This window comes from Pogona vitticeps, chromosome 10 (assembly GCF_051106095.1).
Source record: "Pogona vitticeps strain Pit_001003342236 chromosome 10, PviZW2.1, whole genome shotgun sequence".
NCBI lineage: Eukaryota > Metazoa > Chordata > Lepidosauria > Squamata > Agamidae > Pogona > Pogona vitticeps.
Genome location: NC_135792.1, coordinates 694,848 through 721,343, shown reverse-complemented (window position 1 = coordinate 721,343; position 26,496 = coordinate 694,848). Strand labels below are relative to the sequence as shown.

At 56.6% G+C, this 26,496-nt stretch overlaps 2 protein-coding genes across 3 annotated transcripts in view; one reads left to right on the top strand and one right to left on the bottom strand.

Moving 5' to 3' along the window:
- Window positions 1–18,680, top strand: part of PIEZO1 (piezo type mechanosensitive ion channel component 1 (Er blood group)) — a 79,357-nt gene extending 60,677 nt beyond the window's left edge. Inside the window, exons 26-51 of the mRNA XM_078380495.1 lie at window positions 191–287; window positions 540–708; window positions 1,102–1,191; window positions 1,805–1,902; window positions 2,595–2,666; window positions 5,072–5,172; window positions 5,838–5,946; window positions 6,133–6,255; window positions 6,901–7,073; window positions 7,211–7,332; window positions 8,079–8,249; window positions 8,480–8,738; window positions 9,367–9,555; window positions 10,138–10,390; window positions 10,507–10,624; window positions 10,969–11,116; window positions 11,674–11,888; window positions 12,490–12,648; window positions 13,396–13,543; window positions 13,913–14,101; window positions 14,611–14,703; window positions 14,899–15,071; window positions 15,575–15,697; window positions 16,450–16,529; window positions 16,990–17,185; window positions 17,632–18,680. Coding sequence (XP_078236621.1) covers window positions 191–287; window positions 540–708; window positions 1,102–1,191; window positions 1,805–1,902; window positions 2,595–2,666; window positions 5,072–5,172; window positions 5,838–5,946; window positions 6,133–6,255; window positions 6,901–7,073; window positions 7,211–7,332; window positions 8,079–8,249; window positions 8,480–8,738; window positions 9,367–9,555; window positions 10,138–10,390; window positions 10,507–10,624; window positions 10,969–11,116; window positions 11,674–11,888; window positions 12,490–12,648; window positions 13,396–13,543; window positions 13,913–14,101; window positions 14,611–14,703; window positions 14,899–15,071; window positions 15,575–15,697; window positions 16,450–16,529; window positions 16,990–17,185; window positions 17,632–17,881 — 3,918 coding nt within the window. The 3' untranslated portion in view covers window positions 17,882–18,680. The remainder of the gene's footprint in view (window positions 1–190; window positions 288–539; window positions 709–1,101; window positions 1,192–1,804; window positions 1,903–2,594; window positions 2,667–5,071; window positions 5,173–5,837; window positions 5,947–6,132; window positions 6,256–6,900; window positions 7,074–7,210; window positions 7,333–8,078; window positions 8,250–8,479; window positions 8,739–9,366; window positions 9,556–10,137; window positions 10,391–10,506; window positions 10,625–10,968; window positions 11,117–11,673; window positions 11,889–12,489; window positions 12,649–13,395; window positions 13,544–13,912; window positions 14,102–14,610; window positions 14,704–14,898; window positions 15,072–15,574; window positions 15,698–16,449; window positions 16,530–16,989; window positions 17,186–17,631) is intronic.
- A 179-nt stretch (window positions 18,681–18,859) lies between these two features.
- Window positions 18,860–26,325, bottom strand: CTU2 (cytosolic thiouridylase subunit 2). Of its 2 annotated transcripts, none has more exons than XM_072980707.2 (15): window positions 26,182–26,325; window positions 25,587–25,661; window positions 25,166–25,244; window positions 24,998–25,057; window positions 24,512–24,572; window positions 24,048–24,157; window positions 23,560–23,858; window positions 22,766–22,901; window positions 22,311–22,442; window positions 22,094–22,185; window positions 21,656–21,798; window positions 20,698–20,836; window positions 19,999–20,071; window positions 19,493–19,551; window positions 18,860–19,075 (listed from the first exon to the last, which is right to left on the bottom strand). In XM_072980707.2, exons 1-15 carry the CDS (start codon window positions 26,253–26,255, stop codon window positions 19,012–19,014), a joined length of 1,596 nt encoding a protein of 531 aa, XP_072836808.2. In that variant the 5' UTR covers window positions 26,256–26,325; the 3' UTR covers window positions 18,860–19,011. The 2 variants fall into 2 exon arrangements, with proteins under 2 accessions (XP_072836808.2, XP_020643960.3); XM_020788301.3 differs by having other exon boundaries at window positions 21,656–21,759.
- Window positions 26,326–26,496: the final 171 nt, after the last annotated feature.

Sequence of the window (26,496 nt, the reverse complement as noted above, 5' to 3'; positions counted from 1 at the left end):
AGAGAAGGTCACACCCTGACCTCTGTCTGTGTTTCAGGGGCCATGAGCCTCTTTGCTGCTTTTTCCAGACATCCTGGAGGTGATCCCCCTCCTCTAATTTACTGGCGCACCCACTCTCTGCGTTGGGAAACGGGGACCTTTGCTCACTCCCTTTTCACGCCCACGCCCCCCTTTCCCTTTCCCCCGCCAGCTCCTGTCCTGCGTCTTTGTCCAGCAAATGCAGGAGAGCTTCTGCTGGGTGATTCAGCTCTTCAGCCTGGCTTGCACCGTCAAGGGTTACTACGACCGTGAGTATCTGCAGCGGTTGGTTCCCCCGGGGGCGGAGGGGGCAAGGGACTGATCCTGCCTCTCCGGGTTCAGTTCCCTGTCCCTGGATGGCCGCTCTCCTCCCACCTCTGGGTGGCCTCCTGCTCCCCAACCTGGGATAGTCCTGCTGGTGCTTGGCGGTGGGGAGGGGGGGGGGTCTTGCGTGCTCCTTTCCTGCCCTCCCCCCCAAATAAGGTCCCCTGAGCCTCCCCCTTTCGCCTCTTCTCTGCCAGCCAAGGCTGTGGACAAGACCCAGGACTGCGCGCTGCCGGTGGAGGAAGCCGGCATCATCTGGGACAGCATCTGCTTCTTCTTCCTGCTCCTCCAGCGCAGGGTCTTTCTCAGCTACTACTTCCTGCACGTGGTGGCCGACCTCCAAGCCTCGGCCCTCCAGGCCTCCAGGTGGGTGGGGAGAGGGGGGGCAGGAGTGGGCGCAGGGGGCGGGGGGGCTGCCCAAGCTGCGGGTGTTGAGCGGAGACCCACCTCTCGTCACCCCTTCGGAACGGGTGATGAAAAGAGACACAAAGCTGAGAATTGGAAAAGTTCCTGGTCCCAATGCCTAGAGTAACTTTTCCAAGCGAAATGGTTTAGACCAGGTGAGCTCACCGAGGGAGAGAATGATTTGGCCTCTCCTGGCAGACCTTGGCGGTGACTGGCTTTTCCATGCCCTGAGCCAGATGTTGGAGGAGAGGGGCTGTTTGTGCCCCCCCCCAGCGGGGGCTTTCCCCTTCTCCCTCTGGGCCTGGCTGATCCCTCTGTGTGTGTTCATGTGTGTGTGTGTGTGTCTCCTTGCAGGGGTTTTGCTCTCTACAAGGCCAGGATGATCAAGCGAATGACATCGCACCACCAGGCCGAGAAGAAGTCCTTGGTCCAGCTGAAGCGGCAGTAAGTTCAGGGGAATCCAGAGGCGGGCCGGAGAGGAGCCCCCCTGGGTTTTTAGCAAACACCGGTGGGACCGCCTGCAGCGGCTTCCACTCTGGGGTGGGGCTACGGGTGGAGTCCCGCCGTTCCTCCAGTGAGCGCTCAGCCATGCACACGTTCCCCTCCTCTCTCCACGCGCACCACTGTTTATCCTCACAACGACCCTATGGGGCAGCTCAGGTGGAAGGGCCGTGATAGACCTCAGGCACCCCTTGAGTGTTCTGGCTGTGTGTGTGGGGGGGGGGGGCGTTCTTCTCACCCCCTGTCCTCCGCTCTACCCATGGCACTGTCTTTGCTTGGAGGGGTTTACTCCACCGTCCTGCCAATGGGGTGGGAAGCAAGTCCGTTGCCTGGCCTTCAAGCCCTGCTTAGACAACCCCCCCTCCCTCCCTCCTACCTGAAACAGTTTGACACCCTGGGCAAGGAAGCGTTTTTCTTTCCTTAATACCTATGCCTCTGCCCCCCACCCCCTCCCACTAAGGAGAGGTGGGAGGGCGGGCAGGGCAGCGGGAGGAATGGGCCGCGGGCGCCGGCTTTTCCCACCGACCTGCCCCCAACTATTTCCACGTGCCTGCAGGATGGAGCGGATCCGGGCCAAGCAGGAGAAGTACCACCAAGGGCAGCAGCAGGCGGTGGCGGCAGCTGGCGAGGAGACCCTGGATGCAGAGAGCCCTGGTGCGTGGGGGGGCTCTGCGGGCTTCGCATCCTGGGTGAAGGAGGAGGATGGGGGGAGGGAGGGAGGGAGGGGGAAATCCCAAAGGGTTGCCAGAAGAGCCTCCTGGCCATCCTCGGTGGAGTCCTCTGGTCTTGCCAGGGGCAACTGGACATTTGGACTCCCAGCAGAGGGGGCGGCGTGGGGGTTTCACACCCTGCCGTTCTTGAATCTTTTCCACCCTCGTGCGCCTCTTTCAAGTCGTGACCCAGCGTTTCCACACGTCCGGGGGGCCTTTTGAAGCGCTGCAGGATCGGCCGTGGTTTTATCATCTGAAAACTGGCCGCTGAGGTGGACTCTGGGATCCCCCCGACCCTGAGAGGCACATTGGCCACCTTCTGCCTGGGTGGGGTGGCCCAGCGCCTCGGCTGAGCCTTGTTCGGATTCTCACGTAGCGGCCAACCATAGCTCTCTTAGGCAAGCCCCCCTGCAGGGCTAGGGGGGCGTCTCCTTTTTGGCCCAGTTTAGAGCCTCTGGCCCCTGACACCCTGAGGTAGAGTGCCTCTGAATAGGGAGGTTCTGTTCTGGACCTTTAACAGAGAGCTGGTGCAGGTGAGGGCCCAGGAGGCCACCGTCTCTGGAGGCAGCCCTTCACGAGGACGCTCTCGCCCGCCCTTGACCCGTCCCTCACGCTCCCGTCTGCCCTTTTCCACAGAGCCAGGTGCCAAGAAAGACCCTTCCCACCAGAGGAAGTGCTGGTGGCGCCCTTGGCTGGATCATGCTGCAGGTACACGGCCCGGCTCTCTCTCAGCATGAAAGAGAAGAGCGCTAACAGACGCACTAACCACTCTGGCTCGTCTCACTCCGGGGCAGACTCTGCCGGAAGGGGGTTCGCCACGGCTGCAAACCGTGCTGGTGGTGGATGGAAGGAGGGCTGGTGGCCGGGGGGGGGCTCCCGGGGGACGATGGGTGGCGTCCGGCTCTTCTGTTCTGCAGGCAGGCCATCCGATTCCTGCCGGCCTGGGGGGGGGGGCTTCTCTCGATGCTCTGCTGTCCGGTCTTGCATGCATGCCTGAGCCCCACTCCCCACAGACTCAGCACTTTGGGGGCAGACTTCTGGGTTCTTTCTCCACCTGTCCCTCTTCGTGCCGCCTAAGAAGCATTCCCCCCCCCTTTCTCCAGTGGGGCCAAAAAGACTTGCAACCACCAAGGCCTTTGAGCTCTAGCAAAGACGGGGCCCTCTCCGCCCGCTCAGGCTGGGCCTCCTGTGGGTTTGGGGGTTTTTGGGCTCTGGAAAAAGAAATCTCTTGCCTGGCTCCTGGAGAACAGCCCCGGCTGCCCATCAGGGTTGATGGCATGGGACCAGATTCTGTCCATGAGCCTTTGGGGAAAAGTCCCCAGAGGGAAGCAGCCTTCCCCCCCCCCCCCCGTCCCCAAACCCTCATTCAGCAAAGGGTGGGTTGGTGTGGAGGCACCTTGCATGCCAAAGAAGACGAAGCCAGGCGGGAACATTCCCTCCGTGCATCGGGTGTGTGTGTGTGTGTGTGTCTGTAGGGGTGTTGGTTTCTCTGCGAGCCTCCGGGCTGGTGCAGAATCACCTTCTTTAATTCTTCCCCCACGATAAGGAGGAGGACCACCGCCCGTTGCAGGCGACTCAGCATCCTCTGCTGTGCCTTCCGGAAAGGAAGCAGCCGCTCCTCCCAGGGTGGAGGGAGTCCCTGTGGGGAGCAGAGGCCACTACAGTGGTAACGTCCGCATGAGCAACGAGCATCCAAGAATGATCAGGGTGTGGGCTCTGGATGGGGATGAGTGCGAAGCACCCCGCTCCTGCGCCTTCCTACGGGGAAACGCTATGTGTGTGACCCAGGGGTGGAGAGCCGAGGTGCACGTCCCTGCGTCGTTCTGGGTTTTGATGGACTGCTGCACCCAGAATTCCTCAAGCAAGGGGACTTCTGGAAGCTGTAGTCCATGAACACAGCTCTCCCTGCCTGCTTCCCCTTCTAGGGAACTGCTCCCACAAAATGACGTGTTGTTGTTGTTTTCTCCTTTACTCTTTTCTAGTCATACATACTTATATCTTGGGAAAGTTTCCTTTTTAAAAATCACAGTTCTTAGAGGCAATCATTTCCCCAAGCTCTGTTTATGCTGCGTTTGAGTCCCACAGGTGTGCAATATAATGTGATTTATTATTTTCCTAAATTGCAATTGGCTTTTTGTCTTGATTTTGGCCTATCCGTTTGGGAGAGCAGTGTAAAAGGCAAGCCAGGGCAGAGGAGAGAGCGAGACCTCTGTGCAGGCGTGGGGTGTGGGTGTGGGTGTGGGGGGGGGTGGGTGCATGGGTTTTTGTGTGTGCATTGAGCACGCTTTGTAGCCCACCTTATCATGATGTCATTCCAAGACAGTTTGAGATACCGAGGAGCAGACCATGTGCCATCAAAACACTAACACTCGATCATAAACAAACCATCTCCTTTGTGCAAAAATCCCCAGTGCTAAAATGTGACTAACCTCTGCGGCAAGCGTAGAACACATCTGGACAGTTGCATGCAGCCACACCAGGCCGAAATGAAACAGTGCATGAAGCCACACAGGCTGCGCAAGTAGAGCGGTGTGGCTTCTGATGCACCAGCGTCCCAGAGCTGAAGGGTGGGGAGTGGGGGGGGGCTTTTAGAGCTGCAGAGACCTGAAGGGGACCCAAGAGGATCTGAGATGCTCTCCATCATCCCCCATAATTGACCCACTAGTGATTCCCCCCCCCCCAAGAGCTCTAGCAAATGTCAGGGATGGGAGGAACCAGCCAGCCAGGAAGAGGGGGGGGGGAGAGGCTTTTATGGCCTTGTTGGTTGTACAGAAACAACGGCTTCCGGAGGTTGGGGCTCAAGAGGGCTGGCGACGGAGGGAGCTCCCATCCAGGGACCCTTTTGGCTCGTCGCCTCCCTCTTTGCTGGTCTTCCAGAGTGGCCACCAGGAGCGTTCCTTCTGGGCAGGCGGCTCTTCCTCTCGGCTGTCTTCTCTCCTTCTTCTCTGTAGCTGGACCCTTTTTCCCGCATGGCTCTGATCCCGGAGGGAAACCATCACGACACCACCTGTCCACTTGCTGTGTTTGGTTTGGGGAGGTGTTGCGGGGGGGGGGAGAGAAGGAAAGGGATGCGGCCCATAACTTTTTCTTTTTTGGGGGGGGGTTGTTTATAGTGCTGCACTCAGGGGATTATTTCTTGTTCGATACGGACAGCGAAGAGGATGAAGAGTCGGTTGTGGAAGAGCAAAAGCCACCGAAGCAGAGCGCCTTCCAGGTGAGGGAGAAGAAGGGAGAGCCAGCTCCCCTCGCGGAGGTCCCGTGCAAGGAATGATCAGGGAGGGAGCAAAGGGGGACCAGCAGGACCCGGCCGGGACAGAGAGTCACCTGAGCAACACAGCCTCTCATTTCTCTATCATGGAGGCGCCTGCATCTCTCCTCCCTCCCCCCTCCCCGATCCCTGAGAGATTTCTCCATCTGTGGTTATGCACTAATGAAGGGAAGCTTTGTACACATGCCCAAATACACTATTTCTTTTTTTGGGGGGGGGGAATTGTGTGGATGGGTTCCCATGTCAGTCGGCTGCTCCTCGGGAGTGGAAGCGCATTTCAGGGCAAATTTCTTAGGAACTCCAGAGGCAATGGGTCCTAAATGAGGATTCCCCCTTCAGAACGGGTGTGTGTGTGTGTGTGTGTGTCTGCTGTCCATTTAAGGGGCTCAGCCTGGCTTTGATTTTCATCTTTGGTCTCTTAAGATATTTTTTTCAGGTGAGACGACATCAACCTGAGAGCCTTTTGCTTTCAGGGCCGGAAATTGGGGGTTTCTCTTGTTTGAACCTCCATGTCCAGCAGCCCCGCAATAGGATTCTGGGAGTTCTGGTCGAAAAATAACCCCCCCTCTTCCCCCTCAGTGTGTTTTTCACTCTTCTTTTTGCATTTCCAGCTGGCCTACCAGGCCTGGGTGACAAACACGCAGTCGGCGCTCCGTGAGCGGCAGAGGCAGGAGAAAGAGGAGGAGGAGGAGGAGGAGCAGGCGACGGAGCGGGCGGAAGGCAGGTCTCCCCAGACCCTCCCGGCTCCTTTCTCCCCCCCCCCCAGCCATGGCCACCGTGGCAGCTGTTGCATTCATGTGGCAGTCCAGGAGGGCTCGGCCTGGGCGGGGTCCCAGTGCCAGGCCACGCTAGGGGTGGAAGGGAGGAGGCTGGTGGGGAAGGTCTGACCGGCTCCCCGTCTTCCAGGTGACTTGGCTGAAGGGGAGATCCGGACAGGTGAGCTGAAGGATGGGGCCAGTAGCCAAGAAGAAAAGGAGGAAGAGGAGGAGGAGGAGGAAGAGGAAGAGGAGGAAGAGGAGGAAGTTCCAGGTAAGTAAAAGGAGGAGGACCCTCTCAAGAAAGAAGTGCCTCTGGGCCCCGGAAGTTGCCAAGTCAGAGTGGGAAATTCACGAGGACCCATCAGTCCTGGGCTCCAGTAAAATGAGGAGGAGGGGAGGAGGGGGAGGGGCATGCATCGTTAGCATTTGACGGAAAAAGAGCTGAACGCAAAAGGCCAAAGGGAGAAGGTGGTGGGAACACTGGGAAACAGCTGTGGTTTGAGAAGAGTGGAAACGGGCTTTCTGTGTCTGGCTTGCTTGCTTTTTTCCCCCTTTCTCTTTCCTTCCTTCCTTCCTCCCTCCATCTCTGCTCTGCTCTGCCTCTCACACTTAATCCATCTCCTGGTTTAACAGAATATTGTTCCTCGTGAGTCCTTTCCCAGGTGGATGGCCTTCTAGAGCCTTCAGCCGTACGCGCTAGCCAGCCAGCGTGGGCAACGATCGGGCATTATGGAAGTTGTCGTCCCAAAGGGTTATCGGCTTTGGGGCAGCTGTTGCTCATAATTGATGGGCGGATGGGTGGGGAAGGGTGTCAAGGATTGTCCCAGGCTCACCGGGAAGGCGGAGGGTCCCAGCCTGGCCCAATCCCCACCCACACCCCACATCCCCCCCCGGGGGGGGCTCTGCTTCCCTTCAGAGAAGAGCCACGTGGTGCAACGGGCTCTCAACGGGCTGCGCTTCCTGTGGGTGCTGTGCCAGGCCACGGTGGACGGGCTGACCCAGTGGCTGCAGGCGTTCACCAAGGAGCACGAGCAGATGTCCACTGTGTTGGGGCTGGAGAGGTTTGTGCTCACGCAGCAGCTGGAGCAGGTGAGCCGGTCTCTGGGTGGGCGGGGGGAGTGTGGCTTCAGGGCTAGCCGGGGGGGGGAAGCAAGAAGGGTGGGGGGGCGTCTTTGGGCAGAGGAAGGGGAGGCTCAGCCCCTGAGGTGGCTTTCCGGTCCCCACAGGCAGAAGAGGTCCAGAGGAGCGTCCTGGACAGGCTGTACCAGCCGACTGGGACGGACAACGCCTCTGAGGACACGGCTCTGCCAGGAACCGTGGTCGGGTCTCCAGACAGCGCAGCTTCCAGGCAGGTGCATAGTGGGGAGGGGGGTCCCCAGGTGTGCAGAGCTCTCTTGCCCTCGGGCCCCTCAGGGGCTCTTGAGCGGGGCTTAGTCTGAGCTCAGGGAGGTCCTGCACCACCTGCGTGGGGGGGGGGCATGATTCACTTCGGGCACCTGGGCAGTGCGGGCTTCGGAAGAAGAGTCCTTCTGAGAGCATACAGGGCACAGTTCTTTCACGGGGGGGGGGGGCGTGGTCCAAATCATGTGTGTCCAGGGAGGGGTTTGGCCATAACATTTCCAGCGGCTCTAACCCAGTGATCCTGCCTTCTTGGGTGGCGCCCTTCGGATGGATTAGGGTGCTTTCCCCCGTCCTCCTCCCACTGGCACACTGGAGGGAGGGAGTTCTACTCTTATAGAAGAGCCAGACGTTGTCCCACTCAGCCTCTGTATCCCTCTGTGAGTCTCCCGAGGAGTCGGCGGTGGGAGTTTGTCACTTCTAAAGGGGGAAAAGGTCTGGGGGGCACCTTAAAGACAGACACGTTTGGTGTGGCCTAGGATTCCGTGGACTGCCGTCGGCTTCTTCAGATGCCTCAGGAGACACGGGGTGCATTCTGTGGAAGCTCGTGGCAAATAAACCTTGGGCTGCTTGGTTCTTGGGCGTTCTCTCTCTCTCTCTCTCTCTCTCTCTGCCGCCCCCCCCCCCCCCGCGGAGGGTTTCTGGGAGCAGAGGCTTGTTCCCCTTTCTCCCTTTTTATAAAAATCCTTCCTCCAGGGTTGGTGAAGGGGCAGAAGCGCTCAGCACGGACACCACCGGCTACGACACCCCCAGCGATGAGCGAAGCCCGGCCGGGGACTCCTTGGGCCCCCTTTCTGTCAGCTCCCAAGATCTGCAGGCTGACTTTCCGTCCCGGCCTCGGACGGCCAGTGAGTTGCTCGTGAACAGGTAAGGAGGCCAGGAGGGAACAAAGGCTCGGAGGTCACCCTTGAAACCCACAGACAACCATCGGAGATGGAAACCAAGTGAAGAAGGGTTGGTGTTTCAATTTAGAGAAGGCAAAAAGTTGCCCTGAGAGAGATTTGTCTGAAGCAAGAGGGGAAGCCCATAACCCTAACCACAACTTTTCTCAATGTTCTTTCTCTCTCTCTCTGTCTCTGTTGGTTGTTGCTTCCTAGGCATGTCTCGTTTGAAGAGCTGGACGAATCAGAGAGGTTCTACCGCTCCCAGAACCGCTTCCTGCGGCTGCTGCTGGCCTGCTACCACTTCGTGGCGGCCCACTCGGACCTCCTGTGCTACTTCGTCATCGTCCTCAACAACATGGTGACGGCCTCGGTCATCTCGGTGGTCCTTCCCATCCTGGTCTTCTTGTGGGCCATGCTGTCCATCCCACGCCCGAGCAAGCGCTTCTGGATGACCGCCATCGTGTACACGGAGGTGGGGAACGTGGGGGGGGGGAAGGAAACCTAAGGTCTTGGCTTTCTTCCTTGACCTTTGGAAGCAGGCTGACCAGGGCATCCAGGCCCTGGTGGACAATGACATAATGGACCGTAATGGGTCTTCTTTGACCTGGCCGTGTATGTAGCCCTCGGCCAGATTTGTTTATTGGAAGATTTAAGCTGGAATGAAAGCTGCCTGGCATGGACCCTTACTTCTTAAAGTCAATTTTTGCGAGAGAGTGTTTCTGACTTTTCTTTGTCCTGGTCTGGCCATCATCTCTGTGAGCACAATCAGCCTTCTTAGGGTGATCAGTTGCTTGGCCATCTGTCAGTTCTGGAGATAGCAAGAATATTCCGTGCAGCCTACGTTTGTTATTTGTAGATATGACCTGTTTCTCCCGACGTGCTCAAGGTGGACTATCTAGCTCTCCTGTTTCTCCTCACTTTGAGGCGGATCAAGCTACGAATGAGGAGGACTGACCACAGCCAACCTGCTCAGTTTCTTTTCTCAGGGAGGGCAGAAACCTTGGTCTCCAGAGTTGCCACCCACTATGTTCTGACCACTACACCACGCTGTCTCTCCGCCTGCTTCTGACCCGCTGCCCCCTCTCTCTCTCCCCGAGCAGGCGATGGTGGTGGCGAAGTACCTCTTTCAGTTCGGCTTCTTCCCCTGGAACAGCTATAGCATCCTTGTGCGCAACGAGGCCAAGCCTTTCTTCCCGCCCCGCATCCTGGGCCTGGAGAAGACCGACAGCTACATCAAGTACGACCTCGTCCAGCTGATGGCGCTCTTCTTCCACCGCTCCCTGCTGCTGGTAAGAGGCATCCCAGGACTGGGAGGAGGGAGAGGCAGGAACCAGGGCGTTCGCTAAGCCTGCCCGGAGAAGGCAGGCTTGGGTGGACTCAGGAGGCAGGGGGGGAAACCACAGAGTCTTGTGCCACCTTTCATGATGATGGTGTTTTAATCCAGACCACCCATGTGGACTGCAGCCAAGGCCATCCCCCTGTGAAGAGGCTTACCCTTCACAAAGGTTTTTGGGCCAAATAAAAAACTAGTTGCTCTTTAAGGTTCTGCAATGCTCCCCGGCTTCAATCCACTTGCTGGTCCTGCCGAAGGAGCCCCGAGGAGTCAGGGAGAGCTTGGCAACTGAGCAATGAGTAAGTTCCATGGATTCAATGGGGCTCCTCTAGTTGGGAGCAGAAAGTGGATTGAACCCTTTGAGGCTTTTCTGCCACGAACTGCAGCCGAACGAGGCTGCCTCTCTTGAGCTCTCCCGCCGGACAGAGGGTGGTGCTCGGGAAGGCCCAGGTCGCCGTGGCAACAGATGCAGGACGTGAGTGATGCCGCTGACAAGGTGGCCGCCCATTCTGAAAAACCTCCCCTGTGTGCTCACCAGAGCTACGGGCTGTGGGACCACGAGGAGGACGTCTTGGCCAAGCCCCAGCCCGAGACGGTCGAGCCGCCCTCTCTGACGCCGAGCAAAGAGGGGCCAGGAGAGAGTTTGGTCCAAGCCCCTCCTGAGAGAGGCCTGGTGGCGATTCCAGAGGCAGAGGCTGAGCGAGGAGCGCAGAAGGGGATCCGCTTGCGGTTCAGGAGGAAGAAGGGGAAGAAGAAGCCAAGCAAGGCTCAGGAAGCGCCCCTGGAGGAAGGTATGTCACGGTGGCGGTGGTGGTGGTGGTTCTCGACCCGGCTGAGCTTCCGAAATCAGGCAGGATCGGCGGGCTCAGGCTGATCACGGCACTTATCCTGTCTCGTTGCCTTCCAGTCCCAGAGGAGCAGGTTAAGAAGCAGGAGCAGGAAGGAGGGGAGGAGAAGACGCCGAGCCCTTCCCAGGAGAAGCTGAAGGCGGCCGGGCGGAGGGTGAAGCATTTCTGCCTCTCTGCGTAAGTGTTGGCCCCGAGCCTGCCCAGGCCCTCTTTGAAATGGGCGGCAGGGGTGGGGGAACCGGACACCTGGGACCGAGCAGATGACATTCGGCTCCCAAGGCTGGGCCCACCTTCCTTCCATGCCGTGGGACTGGTTGCTGGATGAGGGAGGCTGGGGGGGGGGTAACTCTTGGGCGGAAGAGTTACTTTTTGGCTCTCCAAGTATCCCCTGCCAGCCGGGGGATTCTTGCCTGGGAGGAGGGGAGGGGCCTGGGATTGGCAGCCCCAAAATGTAACTTCCCCAAGCCGTGGCCAGGAAGGACAGCCTTGCTCTGACCCAGTTCCCACCCCCCCACCCCCAGTGCCGGGCGCGTGTTTGAGCCCCTGCGGCAGTTCTTCAGGGACATCTTGCACAGCAAGTACCGGGCGGCCACGGATGTCTACGCCCTCATGTTCCTGGCTGACGTGGTGGACTTCATCATCATCATCTTTGGATTCTGGGCTTTTGGGGTAAGCGGGGTGGGGCGTTTTCCTGGTGGGGGAGCAAAGTGAATTTACACCATGCAATGCAGTGCTGGTGCAGGACAATCTGTAGGACGTGGTCCCCGCCCCAAGGTGCTTCCAGTCCAAGCATCCAGAGTCGAGAAGAAAGGTGGGAGAAACAGAAAGGGAAACGGAAGGCAGGCCAGGTCCAGACTCCACAGAGGGAATTTTTACTTCTTGGGACTGACATGTTGCCGACCAGCACCGTCTGGGCAGGACAGAAAATGGCCCACCCCTCCTCGAAAGCCATGTGTCTCCACCTCTGACCTTCCAAACGGTGGCAGATCTCAGCTCCCGGAAGCCCCGACCAGCAGCTTTTCTCGCTTGGGCTCCTGGGAACTGAAGTCCAACCCGATCTGGAGGATCCCCTGCTCCAGATCAAAGTCCAGCCAGAGGCCAGGGTCCATCTGCCCACCGGGTGGGGGTGGGGGAGATCTGGAGGGCTCCTTCCCGCGGGAGGGGTCGGCTCCTTCTCCCGCTGGTCGGCCGAGCCCCTCCCCATGCGGACCTCTTTCCCTCTCCAGAAACACTCGGCCGCAGCCGACATCACCTCCTCGCTCTCGGAGGACCAGGTCCCCCAGGCCTTCCTGGTGATGCTGCTCATCCAGTTCTCCACCATGGTCATCGACCGGGCGCTCTACCTGCGCAAGAGCGTCTTGGGCAAGCTCATCTTCCAGGTCCTCCTGGTCTTCGGCATCCACATCTGGATGTTCTTCATCCTGCCTGCCGTCACGGACAGGTAGCCTGAGGGGCCACGCTGGGTGGTGGGAAGGGGGGGGGCAAAGAGGGATGCCAGGAGAGGCTGCTTCACACACAACACAGCCTTAAACAGTGGGACTCCCTGCCACAAGGTGGACTGAGGGCTGCCTGTTTAGAAGAAGGTGAGCGCTGTCCATCAATGCTGTTCAAGAGAGTTGGAGACCACTTTCCATGGGGGGGGAGTCACTGTCATTGCGATGGGCTCTCACCTCTGACCCTGTGAAGGAGTGACCTCCAAACTCAAGCCTGTGGTTTCCTTGAGGGAGTCGATCCCTCTCCTGTGTGTTCTTCCTCTTTTCCTGCGGCTTCCCATCTTTCCCCACATTGCGGTCTTTTCTGTGACATGTCTTGTCTTCTCGTGATGGCGCCCAGATGGAGCTGAGTCGTTTTGGACCCGCTTGCTTGTCTTTCTGGCGGTCTCTGTGTTGTCCGTCAGTCGCACGGGATCCCCTGGGCCTTTCTCTTCTGTGGGCAAGCAGGAGCGGGGGCCGGTGGGCCAGCCACCGTTTGATCCGAACACGGGGCGCGAGAGAGGGCAGGGGTCTCCTCCAGCGCATGGCTCTTTGTTTCTTCCTCTCCAGGATGTTCTACTTGAACACGGTGGCTCAGCTCTGGTATTTTGTGAAGTGCCTCTACTTTGCTCTGTCAGCCTACCAGATCCGCTGTGGCTACCCCACGCGCATCCTGGGCAACTTCCTCACCAAGAAATACAACCACCTCAACCTCTTCCTTTTCCAAGGGTAAGGATGGGGGGGGCCACAAAAGAGCCACTGGGGGGAGCTGGGGGCACCGGGGGGGGGGAGAGAGAGAAGTCCCAAAGGCAAATGCAATTGTCATCAGGGTTCACCTTTCGGGCAATGGCCTTCGGGGGGGGGGCGGTGGAGTTTCTTTTGAACGCCTTTGAAAAGCGTTTCTTGGAAAAACACTGTCAGGCTAAGGCATGACAGTGGAGAACATGTGGAGAACATGGGTGTGCGGGGGGGGCTCTCCTTCCACGTAACATCAGGCCATCCTGACTGCTCCCGGTAGAATGGCAGGTTGATGATGCTCCCGGGCCATGGTGGGTGAGTCTAAATTTAATGAAGGCTAATTTGAATGGAGGCGAATTTTCCTCATTTGAGTGGCATCAAAACACCCGCGCGTCCCCCGTTGTTGTTACTCGCTGGAGCTTGCCTTCTCCGTTCCGCCCCGAGGCAATGGGAGGGCTTGAAGTCGCGTCTCCTCCCGCCTACAACGTTCCCACGGAATCTCTGCGTTTTTCAGACTTTGGCCTTGTGTGGATTTGGGAAAGGGTGGGGATGCTCCTGTATGGTGGCCGCGGCGGTGGTGGTGGAGATACTTCCTTCTGGAAGCACTGATGTCAGAATTCCCACCGTCATTAGGGGAGGGGGTCAACAAGGGTCTTCTTGCGGGCCAGGGACTGGTGGGCAGGATCCAAGCTTCAGCCGACTCTTCTCTCTCTCTTTCCCTCCCTCCGGCGGCCACAGCTTCCGCTTGGTGCCTTTCCTGGTGGAGCTGCGCGCCGTCATGGACTGGGTCTGGACAGACACCACCTTGTCTCTCTCCAACTGGATGTGCGTGGAAGACATCTACGCCAACATTTTCATCATCAAATGCAGCCGCGAGACGGAGAAGGTGGGCCGGCATGGCAGAGGAGTGGGGGAGCCAGGGCAGGAGGGTCGGCCTTTCCCTGTCCCCTACTCTCCAGACAGGGCTGGAATAAGACTCCCATTGTCCCCAGCCGGCTGGGCAAAGGTCTCTGCAGCCAAATGCCCTCAGAGAAACCCAGGCCCTGGACACCGGCTCATCCCTTGGGGTCCCTCTGCTGCTGTCCAGTTGGCTGCTTAGCTCTGGACCGGCGGTTTGGGCCCACCCTTAAGGGGGGCATAGCCACTTCAGCGACAGCATAATGGGACTTGTAGTGGAACCGTAGCGTGTGGGGCCAGTCATAAGGTCCACCTCTCCGCACTCCGTACTGATGTTGCCCTGAATCTTTCCTCCCAGAGATACCCCCAGCCGAAGGGGCAGAAGAAGAAGAAGATTGTCAAGTACGGCATGGGGGGGCTCATCATCCTCTTCCTCATCTGCATCATCTGGTTCCCCCTGCTCTTCATGTCGCTGGTGCGCTCCGTGGTGGGTGTGGTCAACCACCCCATCGACGTCACCGTCACACTCAAGCTGGGAGGCTACGAGGTATGGTGGGGGTGGGGGAGACGGCCAGGCCGGGGGGGGGGGGAAGGGTCACTCATTTCAGCCTCCCTCTTTTTAGGAACCTCTCCCCATGGGTGGGAGAAATTTGGGGCCTCGCCCATCATCCGATGAGAAATAAGCGCAGAGTGGATTCCACTCAAGCGCTGGCCATTTTTGTCCAAAACCTTTGAGTCCAGGCAGGCTGGCTGGGGAGAGGCACGGCCGGATTTGGGCACAAGTTCGAGAAGCTGCCCTTTGGCGCTTCAGGTCAAGGTGGGCCTCCCAAATAATGGGAGGACACTGGTTTTGGCGTCTGCAGAAAGCAAGCGCAGAGTTGACTGGCGGATTGTGAAAGGAAGAGACAATTAACCCATCCAAGGCTTTAAAGCTGTTTCAAGGTCCATGAATCTGAGGAGCCGCTGTCCCAGGTTTGCACCGGTTTTTGAGCCTATGTGGCACAAAAAGGATTGTCCTTGTAAATACAGTTTACTTTTTACTGCTTTGCTTTCCAGCCTCTGTTCACCATGAGTGCCCAACAGCAATCCATCGTCGCTTTTACCCCCAAGGACTACGATGCCTTGACTGAAAAGTTTGAACGGCAGCCGGTGAGTTTCCCAGGAAAACTGGGCGGGGAGGAAAGGATTCACACAGGCAGCAGGCCAGCTGGCCCCTCTCCTCCCTGTTCCATTGGGGTGCTCCATAGAGGAGTCCGTCCCGGTGGCTGGCTTGCCATGCTAGGTTGGACAAGCGCGCTCTGTTAATGCCGCTCCCGCCCCCCTGGTCCTCTCTTGCGCCCCCAGCTGGCCATGCAGTTCATCACTCTTTACGGCTATGAGGACATCGTAACAGCTCGCATGGAGGGCAACTCGGGCTCGCTCTGGAGCATCAGCCCCCCCAGCCGGGAGCAGATGCGGGAGGAGCTGAGCAACGGCTCCTCAGACATCACTCTGCGCTTCACGTGGACCTTCCAGAGGTACGTTCCGGGCGCGGGTTCAGATCATGCTACTTCTGTGCCGTGACTTGTGATGGGAAGGGAGGGGCAGCTTGGCTGGAGCTGTTAGGTGACCAGCAAGCGACACCCAGTTTCTATCGGTTTGCAACAATGAGGTCTTGTTTTCCTGCCCGTTGCAGCTCCCCAAGCGATGTACGATAGACAGGAGCCTTGTTTTTAAGGAAGAAAGTTTTAAAGTCTCTTTTTCTAAATAAACTTTCTTCCTCAAAAATCATTGTTTTCAGAGGCCTGTTGCTCCTCTTGGTTAATTATTAGAACCTTGATGCCTTCGTTCCACAAAGGCCCAGGATGGGTGAGGCCGGCGTGGCGGGTGCCAAAGGGATCTCAAACGCCTGCTTCTGGGCACCTTTCCACAAATGCCACTTCTGTTCCTGCCTCTGTTGGATGCAGACGGTTGATTCAGATTCAGCCCTGCTTGGCCTTTGTTTGCTCCCTTTTCCCCCTCCCTCCCTCCCTCCCTCCAGGGACCTTGGCAAGGGGGGGACAGAGGAATACACCTCTGAGAAGCACACAATGGATCTGGATCAGAAGAGCGCTGTGCGAAGGAATTTGGCTGGCCTTCTGGAGGGAACCCGCAATGCCTCTGTGTGAGTTCCAGTCCCCCAGCGGTGCAAGGAGCAGCACTGCCCTCTGGGCCAGGCTGGGATGGATGAAAGGGGGGGGGGGTCAGCCAGGTGGTGGGAGGCCATGAACTGCGTGGACCCGATAGGGCTCAATGGAGAACAAAAGCACAGGATGGCACCAGCCGTCGCTTCTGGGCAAAGGACTGGCTTCTGCAGGAGCCCAAAGGCCAGGAATGCGCTCTCCTCCTGTGTCTTTCTGAGGTTTGGTGATCATCTCCTCCTCTGTCTCTGGGCAGCTCCTGCCAGTCAGAGCAAACGCCGCTAAGCTGCGTAAGACAAACAGGATGCTAGTCCCCAGTGTACAGCGGCTTCAAAATCGATCATTTGTGTGCAGGGGCTCGGCTGTGCATTGACCAGAGGCTATGATATCTTTAGTGGTCTTGGTGGCAGCCCCAGACGGCTGGGGTGGGGGGTGTCAGTTCAGGGGCATCCCAGGGAAAGAGCTCCTCGGTCCACCGATTCTCCTCTTCGGGGGCCCCCATGTTTGGGAACGCCACTTTCTAGGATCCTTGAGTGTCATCCACACTGGGAGATGTGGTTCAAAACATTTCACACAGGGAAAGTTGGGGGGCCCTGCCCGATCAGATGCAGCACAGAGCCAGACGTGGAAGCCACAGCTAGACACGGCACGTGGACCCTGAAGGGAGTGTGGGTTCTTGTGGATGCTTGATCCCTCCCAAGACATTCCTCACACTTTTATTATTTCCCCCCCCCAGGAGAATTCCCCACCTCTTCCCTCCCTACATCCGTGCACCCAACGGCCGGGAAGCCAACCCTGTTGAGCAGCTCCTGCCAGGTGAGGTGGTCTGGGGGAAAGGAGGAGGGTCTCCACCACCCCAGGGCTCTTCCGTGGCACCTCTCACCAAGCTGAGGACTGGCTCTGAAAACCTGCCGGTGTGTCGCCTGCAGTAGTGTGGTGGCAGTTTTTGAAATGCCAGCATGCACGGGTGACGGCTATGCCTCCCAGGAGGGAGAAGCAGGCAGGTCCGCTCTCCCAGGTCGACAAAGAGGTTCCAGATTTCATGCTTACCAGCCAAGTGAAGCTAATTAACAAAGGGGTTAACTGTCCATTCACGGAACTGTATTGACCTGCACCCAGTTGTCAGGCCATTAAGCCTCATTAAGCTCCCTGCCCCCCCTCCCCAAGTCCAAGGGGAGAAAGGAGGGTGTAAAGGCAACTGATAATAAAAACTGCCCTCTGTGAGTGCTAGAAGCGCTGGCTCCTGGTAGGAAACCTTCCTCTTTCTCTTCCCCAGATGAGGAGGACAGCTATTGGGATGTAGAGGTGCAGCTGAGGCGCCAGCGAGTGGGGCCTGGGAGTGGCAGCGCCAGCTTCCTGGAATGGTGGGTGATCCGCCTGGCTGAGTGCGCACACGACTGTGACATCCTACCCATGGTCATCTTCAGTGACAAAGTCAGCCCTCCCAGCCTGGGATTCTTGGCAGGATATGGGTAAGTAGGGGCTCCCCATCCTGGTTTGTCCCCCCCTCGCTTGTTGGCACCCCCTCCCTCTCCTCCCCGCCCCCCCCCCGCCATCAGAGAGGCAGGTTGAGTGCTGGGAGACTCCGGCTCCCCCGAGCGGGCTGACGTTGGCCCTGGAATCAGGATCGGTGTGGCTGGAGCCCCCTTCAGCGTTTGCAAAGAAGGCGGCTTCTGCAGATGCTTTTGAAGTTTTATTTTAATTGGCTTCATGCCAAGCGGTCATGGAATGAAACAGGAGGGGGCACAGCACAGCTTACTGGCCCAGCCCCTGCTTTGCACCCCACGGGGCCTGGATTCAGGCCTCAGCAGCCTCTCCGGGGCTGACCCATGCCGGGCTAGAGGGAAGCCCAGGGTTCTGCTTGTCGTCCACCCGCGTCCGAGGCCAGCTGACCCGCCCGCTCCTCTTCCCCGCTCAGGATCATGGGCCTCTATGTCTCCATCGTGCTGGTGATCGGCAAGTTTGTGAGGGGCTTCTTCAGCGAGATCTCACACTCCATCATGTTTGAGGAGCTGCCCTGCGTCGACCGCATCCTGAAGCTCTGCCACGACATCTTCCTGGTGCGCGAGACGGGCGAGCTGGAGTTGGAGGAGGAACTGTACGCGAAGCTCATCTTCCTGTACCGCTCGCCGGAGACCATGATCAAGTGGACCCGGGAGAAGGAGTGAGGTGGAAGCAGGAAAGAACAGTGGCCTCCGGAGGGTGGCGTGCTAAGAGCCCATCTTCTCCTCCCTCTAGGGGGCAGAAATGGGGGGGGGGTGTGGAGGGGGGTGTTGCAAATATGGACCTAAAGAGGACACGGAGCACTCCCACGAGCTTGTCACCCCCTCCAGTGCCGCCTCTTTCTCCCCCACCCCCACCCCCACCCGCTTAGAGCCCTGTGGGTGGCTGGGGCAGTCCCTCAACCTCTGAGCCATCTCTGCTGCCACACTGCCTGGAGTGGTGCGGGAGGCAGGGAGAACAGGGTCGTTCCCCTTTTTTTAAAAGAAAGCCTCTCAATTTGGTGGGACGGGATCCCCCCTCTGTCCCTTGCACATTACCCCTTCCTCTGAACTTTCACAGTAGCATAAAATGGAGGGGAAGGAGCCTGGCCAGCCTTGTGGTGAATTTTTTTATAGGACTGAAAAGGGGATTCCCTGCTGCTAAAACAGACCAGCACCTCTAGCACAGCAATACTCTGCTTGCAGCCGCTGACTTAGGGCTGCAGAGTTCCTCTCCTGCTCCTCTTGCTCAGAGGCTGCCACAAGCCCTCCCTGCAGCCGGTCTCCTCCACCATCGCCACCCCTGCCATCTCTACGGCTCGAAAAGGACTGGGTGTGTTTTCAAGTGCCAGGCCTAGCTGCTGGGAACAAGAGGGTGGATGGAGATGGCAGACCTTTCCTGCCCACCCCCACCCCCAAAAGGTGGTTTTATTTATACAGATCTCTATCATAAATATTTTAAAAATAAAAAAGGTGTGATAACAAACCACTTTGGATCATACTGGATTGGATGCGAGACCGGGGGGGGTCTCTACAGAAATCTAAGTCATGCTGGCAACTGTCGGCTTAACAAATAAGGACCCGTCAAGCCCTTTGCAGGTTAATTTACTAAAAAAAAACCTTTCCTGCCACATGGAGCTGAGCCAGGAATTATGCACTGGCTGCTACTGGATCCAAAATAATTTATTAGAAAATTGTAACCACAGCTTAGCACAGATTAAAAGGTAAGGATTTACAAGGAGATGGGAGTCTTCAGCCCCGGTGATCTCCTTCCCAGTCGTTGAGTGGGAGTTCGAAGCCAAGACGCCGGGTGGTTCTTAGGCTGTCGGCTCATGATCTTCTTCAAGCAGAAATTCCTGGATTTCCCGTTTCATGGCAGACCTGCAGTAGCAGCAGAAAAAAGCACATGCACTAGGGCTCTGTTGAAATACGTTTTTCCAAAACCAAGCGCCCTCAGCACCCACAGAAGAAGTCTGTGTCAAAGTTCAGAGGAAAACGGCTGCTCGGAGAGGTAAGTCTCCTTGGACCTTAAACAAAAAAACAAAACGAACAGCTGCCAAAGCTTAATCTGCAAGCTCCGTGGCGCTCAGCCCCTTTGCACCAAAGGACAAAAAGCTCCCTCAGATCCAGTCCTGAGAGCAAATACAGCCCTAAACCCTCAAAGGCTCCCTTGATTCTGAGGCCTGCAACGGTTGTCAGCCCTGAGCGGTTCTTCTGCCCCTGAGGCTGGTCCAACCCTATGGAAGAGTTCGGGTCCAGAGGGAACAGTCCTGCTGAAAGAACCGCCTCGGCTCGTACCTGCATCGCCGGCGCTCGGCTTCTAAGCTGATGTAAGATGGGAGCCACTCCAGGCATCTCTGCAAAGGAAGAGTGAATAAACAGAGCCATGCACCGATAAAAGCCTAAAACGGACGCTGCAGAGCCTGCCCACACCAACCCTTCTACCTGGCAGAAGCAGGAGTGACAGGCAGGAGGTCATTCCCCTTCACCAGGGGTCTAGACCTCAAGGTGGATACCAAAGCTGTGGCCCCAACTTCACTTGCTACACTTGAACTTAGAAAAGCTGCTTTTTTGGAAGGCAAGCCCCACCACCTAACTGGCTGACAATGCACCCCATTGCAAAGGCAGCCTGGGTAGACGTCTGGTCCCACAGGAGGAGGCAAATTTGGCCGGGAAAAGCATCTTCAGACCAGGCAGGGTGAAGAAGAGGCAAATTCCTCCCTGCTTTGAAAGCCCTGCCCCTGGGGGCCCGAAGGTTGCCGGCAGCCCCTCCAGCCCACCCTTCCTCCCCCTCATCTCCTTACCATGTCTTTGACGGTCAACCGGCAGCTGTAACAGAGCAAGGGAAGCAGCTCAGCTCGGCCTGGGTGAGTGTCTCTGGGGAAAAAAATGAAGGCAGGGTTACATGACATAAAATGTAGGAACTGTGCTGGATCCAGACCAAAGGCCTCTCCACCCAGTGTGGGCTGTTCACATAGTAGCCAACCTGAGCCTTTCAGAACATGAGGGCAACGAGATCCTCCGATATGTCACCCGTTCTCCAGTAACTGAGAAGCAGAGAGCAAAGTGCTTCTGATCTGGGAGTGAGGAGAGAAAGCTGTCCCACCTAGCAGCAACCTCTACATCCTGTAGCAAAGAGTTCTGCAGGCCAAATATGCACAGTGTGAAGAAAGGGCTGCTTTCTCTCTGTCCCAAATCCCACAGTATTCAGCTTCACTCAATGACCCCAGTGGGTTCTCATATACTACGGTCAAGGGTTGAAATGTTTCCTGCCCTTTTGTATCCTGCTGCTTACCGGCCCTTTTTCCCCCTTGGTGAAATCAGACCCAACGTCTTATTAATCTGAACTGCCTGTTTCTACAAAACTGTTCTTGGGGCGGGGGAGAGAGAGAGAGGTTAGCTGCGGGCATTGCTAAATAGGGAACTACCCCCCATGTGAGAACAGAGTCATTTTGTAGTGCTGGCCTGGGAATCTCGCCTGGCGTTTGCTCCTCATTCCTTACCCTCCTGCCGGAGGACGGCCACCGCATCCTGTCTGGCTCCAGGCCCCTCCTCGGCAGCATCCATTCCCATCTGGCAGAGGTGGTGGTTTCTGGCCCAGCTGCTCCGAGAACAGCGCTGCCTGCAAGGAAGAGCCGTCCACTGCAAAGAGAACAAGAGTTGAGCAGGCCACAGAAGCCACGCGCCCTCTGGAGCTGACCAGGCCCAGGGCCAGCACCAGAGCCCTCCGCCACAGCTGCCCTTCCTCCGCAGAGCTCCCTTGCTTCTCCTACCCAACCGAGCCGAGCCTGCTTGCCTTCTCTCCGCGCAGCCTCCCAGCCAGCCCTTTCCTCCTCAGGAGCCGGGGGGCCACCCACTCCCAAGAGCAGGCTCTGCAGCCGGGGTGGGTGGGGAACCTTGGGCCCCTATTCTGGAGCCAACGTCAGCCCATGTGACCCATCCCTGGGGTGCTTTCTTGCCTTGGCCAAATGTGTGGAAGGTCAGTATGCTCTTCAAAGGCTTCCTGGCGGGCCCTTTGCTTTTAAAGCAAAGTGTGCTGCTTCTATACCACCCCATAGCGCTTCAAGTACTCTCTGGGCGGTTTACAAGTTAATGATGCAGGCTACACATTGCCCCCCCCGCCCCCCAGCAAGCTGGGTACTCATTTTACTGACCTCACCCCAGGTCGTGAGCACAGTTTTGGCTGCAATACAGCCGTTTAACCACTGCGCCACAAGGCTCTGTCACGTAAGTCACTGCCTAGCAGAAAAGGACAAGGAGCCCAGCCCCCCCCCCCCCCCGTTTGCTGGGGAGCTGCTATAATAGGTGTGTGTGGAGGTGTGTGTCAGTCATGCCTTGTTGAGGATGGGGAGGTAAGGAGCTGCTAACCTTTTCATTACTGCAGTTTTCTGTGACTTCCACCCAACCCCTGCTTCACTAAGGGGAACCAAGCAGCCCCCCCACCGCCCAACAGCCACATACCAACATTTGTGTCTAGAGCACACAGACAGAAGAGGCACCGCGCTGGCCCTTCAGGTCCATTAGGAGCGGCCTCTTGAGGGCTCACACAGAGCTTCTCTCCTGTCCTGAGCACAAGCCAGAGAGGGCACCGAGTGAGAAGGCGTCTAGAAGGCAAAGCCAACCACCCCCGTGCGAATGCTGCTATTGATGTGTTGCAATGCACCATTGAGTCTCATCCATGTTATGGAGGCCCTAAGAAATTTTTCAAGGTATGCTAAATATTTAATAAGTGGTTTTCCTCCAATTAAAGTCTGCTCCTTTAATCGTCCCCTCGGCCAACACAGATCTAGACCCACATTCACACATATATGGCCAACGGGGCCTTTGGACTGAAAGAGCCCTCCCGCCCGCCCCACTCCATCCGCCCCTTGCCTCCAAGAGGGTGAGAAGCAGGCTTACCGGTAGACAGTGCTGACAGTGGAAGGGAACTCGGACTGTAGCTTGGCCAGGAAGTTCTCAATCAGTCGGTGGATGCTGGCTCGCTCCGAGGCCTGAGGAAGAGGAGGAGAGGGCAGTACCCGTGGGCACAAGGGGAGGAAAGGCAGAGCTTCTTCCCCCCGCGCACCAAAAACGGTCACAGGGAAGCCTAGGAGGTGCCAAGTTGTGGAGCTCTTACTTTGGTGTCTAGCGCAGGCGTGAAGATGGTGGGCACTCCAAAAAGGTGGTTGTAGAAGACAATCTCTTTGGCAGGATATTCCCGCATGGGGCGCAGGAAGAGCACGTCACCGTGGCGGCTGTCCGAGAAGCCCTATCAAGCAGGAGGCGGGGGGGGGAGAGGCGGGGGGGAAGACAGTGAACAGAGGCAGCCTGTCAGTGGAAACATCAGACGCAGCCGCCGCTGCTCCAGGTAGGAGTCTCTCTCTGGAGATGCCCTCTGGGGTTGAACTTGGGGGGCTCTGTGCTACAGGGCCTGGGAGTTCTCCCCTCCACGTACTAACCAGGCCCACATCTACTTAGCTTCCCCTCTGCAAATGGAAAGCTGGATGCAGTGGGCCCTGGGTGCGGATCCATCACCGATACCTCCGAGACACCCCCCTCCCCTCGTCCGCAACATGCCCCCTGCTCTCTTACTGTATCTGTTGCCAGGAAGGCCCCTCGTCCCAGGCAGAGGTTGGTCAGCAACTTGACTGCCACACGCGTACAGCTGTCCCCCATCATCACCTTGATGTACCCCCTTGTCCGGGCAACGTGCAAGATCAGGTGGTTCCTGAAGAGGAAGGAAGGCCTGTGCCGTCGGAGCAGAGAAGCCGATCTGGCTCCCTCTGCCCAGGACGAACCACCCAGAAGCCAGCAAAGCAAAGCAAGAACTGCCTCATTCCTCAGCACGGCACAGAGGGAGACAGGGAAGGTTTTCGCCTGCAGCTCCCAGAATTCCTCAGCCACCACAGCACCAGGGGCAGATTCTGGGAGGTATAGACCCCAAAAGGGTGTGAGTGTTGTTGTTTCCCCCGCACAGCACAGTGGATTCAGCAGCCACAGCAAAGACCAGCTTCAGGGCCATGACAGAACCATGGGAATCATGGCCTGTTTTGCTTCCGTAAGTCCCCAAGACCAAGGCTGCTGCCTGACCAGGGTGGGTGTGTTGCTTTCACCCTAGAGTCGGCCCCCAGCCTCTTTGCCCTTTTCTGCCACCAAGCAAGCTGGGGCCTTGTTGCAGCCACCTCAGTAACAAGGAGCTGTCTAATCCAATGGGACTAGCCAAGGGCAGAGATTCAGTGCTCTGCTATTAAATGAGCTTAAAAAACCCTGCAAGAACTCATGAGGCCCGAGAGAGAGCAACACAGGCTGGGAACTCCTCCAGCAACACGGCAGCTGGTGAAAACCTAACCTCTGCTGCAAGATCACAAACCAGACAGAGAGCTCACCGGAGGGTCTGCAGAAGTTCCTCTTTTGCGGTCAGGCTTTTCACAGCCCCAAAGAGGCGGGTCAGAGTTTCCGTATGGGAATCAGGAGGGGGCCAAGTTCCTGGAATCACGTCCCCTTCTTTCTTCGGACAGTCTTGCAGGCTGAGCTCTCCCAGCTGGTCTTCCACGGAGCCTGGGTTGTCCTCCACCTTTTCCTGCTGCTGTTTTATGAAGTCATCAACAGCATCTTTGTAGCTCTGGTCCTGAGCAGAGATGCCAGTGGGAAGCGAGCGCAGGACAGAACTAGGAAGGCTGAACACCTGTGGGCAGGGGGAAGAGCACACAGTATCACATTAGCTGGGATGAAGGCTGACCCACACAAACTTGCTGAAGAAGACCTCTGAAACTTGCCAGACGCCATTTCACAGTTCTAAAGGACAGGCTGGTTTTGTCAGAGGCCAAGATCTGACGCTTCCACCCCAACACTCCTATATGTGTGTTTTCCTTACCTCTTCTAAGCTCACTACATGATAAAGGAACCCTGTGGCTTGCAGGATGGTCTCCACCTCAGTACGGATCTCCTCCCGCTGGCTCAGGCTCTGTCCACACACAGCTCCCTCTACAAGGAAAGAAGATAAATTCAACAGTTAAACACCCACTGCTTTCCAGGCTTTTACCCAAATTTGATTTGATGCAACAAAGACCAACATCCAGATAGTAACATTTTTAAAAGACCAAAATGAAACCCCGACACTGTGAAATGTTTACAGCTTTCACCACCCATGAAGACCATCTATTCCACAAGAACAAAAAGAGTTATAAAGGCATGATTCTCTAATAACAGTCTTCAAATTTGGGAGAAGTTTGGATGCCCAAGTATTTTCACCTGCCCTCTCTGCTTTGACCAGAAACAAAGTCACAAACCTTCAGTCTCCCACCACAAGAAAGATCACACATAGCAAGTGTTATTTACCATCAACATAGATGATTCCTGGCTTGAAGCGGAGTTTCTTGGCTGCTCTTTGGCTCAGGCCCTGAGAGGAGGAATCATTAGAAAACACAACTTAATTTAAAAGAACACAAAAAATTATATCTCTGACTATCTAACAATCATAGGAAACCTAGTTTCCTGTATAAGACATTATGGCTAAAGCATTCAATGTCCAAATACTTAAGGAACTGCTGGTTTGTAAAATAAGCATATATGTTTCAGCTGTAGTCCAATTATTTCTACAGCTAATCCTTATATATATATATATATATATATATATATATATATATATATATATATATATATATATATATATATATATATATATATATATATATATATATATATATATATATATATATATATATATATATATATATATATATATATATATATATATATATATATATATATATATTTTCCTGAAAGGTGGTTTTTTTGCGTTCAGGAACACTGAAAGACAAATACCTCCTGCACTTGCCGCACCATCGCACTAGAGGCAGGGCCACCTGAAAATGCGAGAAGAACCTGCAGCAAAGAAGAAATGCAGCCAGAGGTTATGGAACAAACGTGCGCTGCTTTTGGTTGTCCGGCCTCATGACTCCACAGCCCTCAGAAATGATAAACAGGCCAGACCTTCTCTCCAGGGTAAATGCAGCGATTCTTCCCAAGCATGGCACGGAACTTGTGAACGAAATATTCCTTGAAACAGGCCCTACAAATGAGAACAAACACAATGGTAAAGAGTTGGGATAGAAATCCAGAACCTGGAAAAATGTTGCCTTCCTTTGACCTCCACTATGGTCAACAGTCCTCAACACGCCCAGTTGCTAACAGAGTCACAGGCAGGGGAAAGTTTTCATGCTTGTTGGTTGAAAGCATCTGGAAAGGAAGATGGCACTGCAGCATTTCCACCAGGAATGCCTGGAGTAGGTTTTGGGGAAACAATCTATTCTCTCGTCTCCTTTTTTTTCCCTGGGAGTGCCTCAATTTTGACAGGTATGCTGAGGTGCCGTACAGCCCCTGTAAAAGTGAGACCCCCAGTCAATACACTTACTTGCAAAAAGCATCTCCAACGCGGATGATTAACACTGGAGAGCCTTCTTTGCACTTCATGCATTTCAGAGGGTGGCTTTGGAAAGAGAAAGAGAAGACCTAATGTCTGTTTGTTTGATTTTCTGCAAGGGGTCCCAGCAAGATGGAGCACGGCCTGCACGCAATTCCAGGGAAACAAGCAGTCCCTGATCACCCATCCATCTGTAGGGAAGGTAGCAGGCCCTAGCAACCTGGGTTGCCAACTCTCCATCCATCCGGCACGTCTGCCGAGGGTTCAGGGCGAGTTCTCCTTCCCTAGCAGCCAACTGAGGGCGACCCTAAGAGGCCCATTCCCTCCCGTCCCTCTGCTCCAGGTGAGCCCCGGCCTTGGGGCCAAGGAGCTCCCTCGCTAGTTCCGCGCCCTCTTTCAAAGGGGAGCGATTTTGACTCCAGGAGGAGCCTCCCCTTTTCTCCTCCTCCGCCGTGACCGGGCCAGAACGACCCGCAGGAGGGGGTGGGGTCTGGACTACAACACCCATCATCACCACCCAGGCTTCTTTCTCTTCACCCTGAGGAGCCGTCGCCCCCTCTTGGCTTCCACCTTCTCCCTCCCGCACCTGCTCCGGGGGGCCCTGAGAGGAAGAGACCCTCGGCCGCCGCCCCCGCAGCCTCCCGGCTCGGCTTCACACATCCTCCTCCTCCGCCGCCGCCGCCGCCTGGGCAGAGACTCCGCAAAGGGACGGCTTCCGGCGCATTCCTGTGACATGTGGGGATGTCCGTCGCCGTGGAGGTGACGTATGAGAGGTTTTGCCCGTCGCCGGACGCAGAGCTGATGACGTCACCGCCGAAGCCCTTTCCCTTCTGGCCCCCTCCTTCTCCAGAAGCCGGAAGTGAGAGGAAGCTTCGGGGAGGGGGGGAGGCGGCGGGGCGCG